General features: G+C 38.5%; 1 protein-coding gene across 1 annotated transcript in view; it reads left to right on the top strand.

Moving 5' to 3' along the window:
• Nucleotides 1-6,358, top strand: part of SLC25A26 (solute carrier family 25 (S-adenosylmethionine carrier), member 26) — an 88,752-nt gene that overhangs the window by 16,972 nt on the left and 65,422 nt on the right. The window contains exons 3-4 of the mRNA XM_009883597.1: nt 2,534-2,638; nt 4,070-4,117. Coding sequence (XP_009881899.1) covers nt 2,534-2,638; nt 4,070-4,117 — 153 coding nt within the window. The remainder of the gene's footprint in view (nt 1-2,533; nt 2,639-4,069; nt 4,118-6,358) is intronic.

Raw genomic sequence — 6,358 nt, 5'->3', positions numbered from 1 at the left:
CTCTCCTCTCCTCTCCTCTCCTCTCCTCTCCTTGACAGAGAGCTAATTTGTCTCAGGGTCATCTCCAAAACTGGTAGGGTGCACCAGGAATGGCCTAAGTTTGGCAGGCTGTATTGAGCTCTTCTGTGGCAAGCAACAGGTTACATCTATGTGAACAGCCCAGGGATTAAAAAGCAATTTCTTCCCAGGATCTTGGTGATTAGGGAGGTGAATGGGCTCCCATCGTGCAAGGTCACGTTATTGTCTGTCTTCCATGTCTATTTATCTAGTAGTCAATGCAGGTAAAAGCATATATGTAGACGGTTACTGTGGAGCAGCCACGCAGTTATATCTTTCACCCTTGCTCATGCAATTTGCTTATAGCTTCCAGATGTCTGAAAATTTAAGTGTGTATTCTCTTGGTGCAGTGTTATCATACTGGTGCTGCTCAAACAGATTTAGCTAAGAAATCAAATAGTGGAGATGTGTGTTTTGTTCTTTTAACTTTGGCAGCATTACCTGGAAGGTGCTGCAGTGATTGCGATCTGAGCATAATAGATTTGAAATTTTTTTTTCTGCACCTGTCTGTCCCAGGCTGTTACTTTTTTTTAACCTTGTGGGCTAGTAAGACACGTGTGAACTTAATCTTGCATACTTCCCTTTAGAGACTCATGTTTGACTGACATCAAAAGACTGCTTGGATTGTTATTGGTAGGAAGGTACACATATAGGAACAAATAAGCTAACATGTTGTAAGTTCAGGTGCACTGTGGAAATGTCACTGTTCAGTCTGATGTTGGCAGTTGCCGCTTGTGGCATTTTTAGTACCAGGAGTGCCCTGTGGAGCCACTGTGACAGCGTAGCCTGGGTGAGTTGAGCCTGTATTTCCTTTCATAACAGCACAATGTAATCACTGTTTTTGTTCTTGTGCAGCCACAGATTCCCTTGTAAGCGCAAATTCAAATGGGAGAAACATCAAAGTTAATTTGAAATGAAATGCACCCCAAGTAGTCTGGGGGAAATGGAGACATTACTTTGTAGCCACCCTTCTCCTGCCAAAACTGCAGCACCCCAGATGTCAGGAAGCCACGCTGCGCTCTTTGTCTGGTCTTGATTGACTAGATTGTTTTCATCCAAGCTTTTTAAAGCTTTCCTCCTGCCTCCACATTTTTAAGGAATAAAAAGCTAATATAAGGACATGGAGTGTTATGAAGCATGAAGTTCTATAAATATTTATGCTGAACTATCAAAAAACTTGACAGTTCTTATTTTCTTGACAGATTGGGGTCACTTGTTATTTTTGACCCTGAGAATTGAAGAGCACATGGAGTTAGATCTGTTTGTAATGACTTTTGGATATTGTTGTCTGGTAAACTTGTAGGAATGTAACAGGATAACAGACTTTTTCTTGGTCTCTTTGTGAAAATGGAACTTAAACCCCGTACCGTATTACCCACAAATGACCACTCAAGTTACTGTCTCTGTGCAATCTGGCAGTGAATTCCTGAACTTTCTTTGGCACGTGTGGGTTTTTGAGTTAGCAGCTTGGATTCCCACTTCAGATGGACAGCTTTCACGTAGGTTTCTCTTCACTTGAAGCACTCGGTGATCACCTTTACATCTAAGAACCAGTGTGTTCCTGAGCCCAGCCCAGGATGGGATCAAGGAAGGCTAATAATCTGGCAAAGGCACATGGTGTCTCCAGTGCTTTGCTGCCAGTCCCAGCCCTGCTGTAAGTACCCCTGGGGCCAACTGAAGACAAGCTCTTCTTAAAAGTTTAAGTGCTGATAAACAGGCATTTCCTAGAGGGATGAGAGACTTGTAACTCTCTGACACTTCAGGATCCTTGTTCCTCAAAATTGTATGCACGCAAGCTCTACTCCTACCTGAAGCTGAAGTGGCAGGGGAATGTTTTAAAGCTGGGTCTGCCTTTTACAGAAAAGCTGGAGCTTTGTGGTGGCAGCCACATTATGATGTCCAGCTTCAGGGGCCTTTCTCGCCTAGGAAATTCATTGTGTAGGAAAGAATCAATCCAATGCTTCACCTTGAATGAAATCCAGTGAGTGTTTTAAGGTAAACCTTGAATATATTGTGTGCATCTAAAGCTAACCGGAGTGTCTCTTGCTGTCAGTCACTAGAAGGCACAAAGGAGCTACCTAGGAAAGAAGTTTGTTGTTCTGCAAGTCCTGAATCTCCACTTTAGATCTGTGAAAGTGGGAGGAAGGATTCCTGTGGCTGCCAAAAGACCGGATGGCTTCAAAATCTTGGTTTCGCTGGCAATTTTCCTCACCCAAGCCACTTCTGGTTTGGAAGTTAAAAATTTCAAGGGTACTTCCTTTTTTCTGTTAGTACAATTTTGCGTTCAGAAAATACGTAGCTCTCAGAGCAAATACATAAGCTGCTCATAAACAGCTTTTAAGTTCAACTCATAATTACAAAAAATATTTCCTTGTTTCTCAGGTTTCTGTACTTCAAACAACCTCCAAATGTGTCCGCTGTATGAAGAGTAAGGCAGCAAAAGGAATTGGTCTCTGAACGTGCGGTTCTTTTGCAGGTTGCATGCCTCATACGGGTTCCATCAGAGGTTGTCAAGCAAAGGGCCCAGGTTTCTCCTTCCTCAAGTACCATCCGGATTCTCTCCCACACCTTGTATCATGAGGTGAGTTCAGAACAAAATTTCAAAGTTGCTTCATTCTTTCCACTCAGTGCCATACATGTCCAGAAGCATTCCTACAACTTTATTCCAATTCTGTGCTCTCCCAGCATTTTCCCAGGTATTCTGTTGTTAAAAGCGTTTGGCATGTTATGTTTATGGAGACCAAACCCACACCTTCCCCATGTGCATGCACTTACATGCCTGTTCTGAACAGCTCTTTTTCCTTCTCTTTTTATATGGGCTACCTACACTAAAAAAAAAAAAGCGGAGGGGGATTTAGCTTTCCAGTTTCCAAAGCTCTGCTTGTATTTATGCAAACAGTCCTTGTCTGGGACAACAGAACATCGACTCTCTGTCTAGTGTTTGCTGAATGGCTTCCAGTTTTTTAAGCAGGTTTTGGAGGACATGTCCTAAAGGCACCACTTCAGAGAGGCTCTGTAAGACCTCTGGAAATGAGTGCTCATCCAGTATTGGTAACTTTTGAAAAATAAGGGCTTTTGTCATCTTTTCAGTAGTTATACTGTTCCTTCCTGGAAAAACCTGTTCACCACCGGTTTTACTGAGTCTCACAAGGTGCGTTTTTCAAGTTGTATTCCATAAGAGAAAGTGGCTTCTGAAAACACTGTGGGGAAAAATACTATACACATTTCCATGTGTAAAAGCCAGGAAAAGGAAGACATAAATATGACTTTTAAATGATCCACTTTTATTTGTTTGTAAATGAAAACTATTGTGATAACCCTGCGCAAGAAGGTTGCTGGAACTTCTTTCTGTGACTTGGTCATTCTGCTTCAAAAACTGGTGCTCTCAAAACTGCATGGTTTTCCCCTTTCCCCTATGGCCAGAGAACCATAAGACTTGCCAAACGCTGAAATAAGTTGTCCTATAAGATATGAAACATAATTTTATAAACACTTATAAAATTAATTTAATTGTTTTGAATGTTGTCAGCTGGTTAAAAATACAAAATATTTGTCCTGATAAAAGCTTTGAATCAAGGCTAAGAAGGTGGACATAGGAAGCTGTTATCCTATGGGTTCATTTTATGAGGGCTATTTAAACAGAAGGGTAGTAGTTTCAAAATATTTATGGGATAGTGGATACTTCTAGAACAAAATATTGGGCAAGTAGAGTTTGAAGCAATGTGTTTCTGTACTTTCTTGCCCTTTTAATTTTAACTGTAAGGTATATTCTCTTCTCTATTACTGATTATTCTGAACAGTGGTTAAATGATCTTTGAAATGAACATAAAACCCACTGGCACTGTAAATCATGGAATACAGTATACACTGTTATAATCAATATAGTCAATTTGCAAGAAGTTCAGGTCTGACACTCAGTAAGGCTGTAATGCTTGCCTCGTAATCACTGATAAATTGTGGTCTTTGGCAAACTAATTCCCTATACCTGATGCTTTCTTTTGTTGGTTTACAGGGTATTCAAGGACTTTATCGGGGTTATAAAAGCACAGTATTAAGAGAGGTAAAACGCTTGTCTTTCTCTTTTTGTTTTTTTTTGTTTGTTTGTTTGTTTTAATTGATTCCTTTACCTCACTTTGTTTTCTAAGGAGATAATAGCACAGTTGCGATCAATTGCTCTAACCATAAGCTCTAAATCCTAGTGTATTTCATTCTGTATAAGTTACTAGTCTGTAATTTAAATAGAATACTGATAATATGCACTAAGAAAACCTGTGCTACATGCAAAATGTCATCTATCATCCTCTCTCTCTGTTCAGTTCCATAGTAAAAGGATGGAAATGTATATGTTAACATGATGAAAACCATAAAATAAAATACTGGAAACTTCCTCAAGTCTTGTGATTGCATCATGTGAAGTGTGTATGCCAACAATGGTGAACTGCTGGCATCAGGCCAAGTTTGGTGCAGACAGATTTAGGCTTTCTTTAAATATATTTGTCAGCAGATGCCAATCTGTCATCTGTATATAGAGAGGATTGTGCTCTATCCTTTTTTTTTTTTTTTTTTTTTTAAATGTGTGAAAGAAATGCATTTAGTCATCCGGTCTGTAGATGTGATGTGGCATTACTTAACTCTAAATCAGAAGTACTTCACTGTTTGAAAAAAAACTGGGGCTAAAAATATTTGACCTGTTTGGCAGAAAATAGTTCTTATACTAAGATCTCCTCATAAATGTACTGTGAATTACAGGATTAGTGTCATGGAAGTGTTTGATATGCTGTGTGAACAGAAGGCAGATTATAAAAGAAGTATAAAAACATACTGGTGAGCTCCCAGTCTCAAACTGTTTCAGAATTGGATCCCAGAAGGTCATCTTTTGACCAAGTGGAAGTTGCACCATGAGTACTTCAAATAGAGACAAGATCTTTCCTATGAAAACATCACAGCTCTTGTTCAGGAAGGGTTCTTTACTTACTGTGTTCAATGTGATATGTGTGGGTTTGTCCTCTCCTAATATAACTCAACTGAGCAAACTAGGTTTGGACTTTTGTTTCTTTTTTTTTCTAAACACGGATCAGACCTGTTGGCTGTGTTGCCATTGATAATAAAGCCAGTTGCAGAGGCTTTTTAAGCCTTCGTTGAATAGCTCTGCTTTTAAAAGCCTTTCTTCATGCTGAAAACTGGTTTTAGGACAGTTATGTTAGCCAGCTCATTACAATTATGGGACAAATATTGATATTACCTAAAATAAGAAATACCAAATTTAGTGTTCCTTAAAGTGCTGACAAATGATAATGCACTGCAGTCTATTTTAGCAGTTTTGAGTGTTAAAAAGATTAGTTATTTGTGCAGAGATGACACCTGCTTTTCTGAAACGTAACCCCCACCATAGCTTTGTCCTGTACTTATTTTCTGGCTCACTAAACACATGTTATTCACTCAGATTTCATTTGGAGATAGGCAAAAAAGGCCAACAAATCATTTTGATTTCTCTGAGGGGTTCTGAATAAATGAATAAATTTAGATCCCATTGAATACAGATTTTGCATACTAACAGGTGGATAAAACACATGGTTACTACTGGGTGCTATTTGCTTTAAAATTTGTTTTGACATATGTCAGGGTGGTAATTAATTTGCAGACTGTATTCATGGCTTAGTGTGTGACCCTGCTGAGATAACTTTGTTTACTCAAAATGGCAGCACTTTGTTCGAAATTTAATAGGGGTCCTCTCCATTATGTATATTCATAAAAGATCCTTCAGAACTGATTTCAGTTGAAGTATTGCTTTTTGGGAGAATCTGTCCAATAGAATGAGAAATAAATGATTACCAAATGAAATGTGCTTTCTCTTCAAAATGAGACAAATCATAGGTGATGTTTAGAAAAAAATGAAAAAAATCTTTGAATTTAACACTGTTAAGGCCGTTGCATTTTTCTGACATGAAATATTGTAAAGCAATGTCCACTCGAGTAAGAACAGTGAATTGAACCTTCATCTGGAACTGTTGTAAGCCTGACATTTAATCTTGATATTTTCCCTTCTCTTTAAGTACACTTCTTCCTTTAGGGAAAGTCTTTATTTTCAGATAGAAATCTATATTAATTCATTATCCAGGTAGCTGCAGAGCATATATAGACTGATATTTAATTCCAGCTGACTTTTTTATACTTACAGAGTTTGTTTACATGCTTTGGTTCTTTACTTACACAAAACCCTATATTTAGTTACAGTGGAGTGGGATTTTTGGATATAGGGGCTTCAATGTATGATTTTTCATTTAAAAAAAATAATCGGAAG

This window comes from Charadrius vociferus, unplaced genomic scaffold (assembly GCF_000708025.1).
Source record: "Charadrius vociferus isolate BGI_N301 unplaced genomic scaffold, ASM70802v2 scaffold324, whole genome shotgun sequence".
Lineage (NCBI taxonomy): Eukaryota > Metazoa > Chordata > Aves > Charadriiformes > Charadriidae > Charadrius > Charadrius vociferus.
Note: the sequence above shows the minus strand (reverse complement) of the source record. Positions and strands in the feature narration are given on the sequence as shown.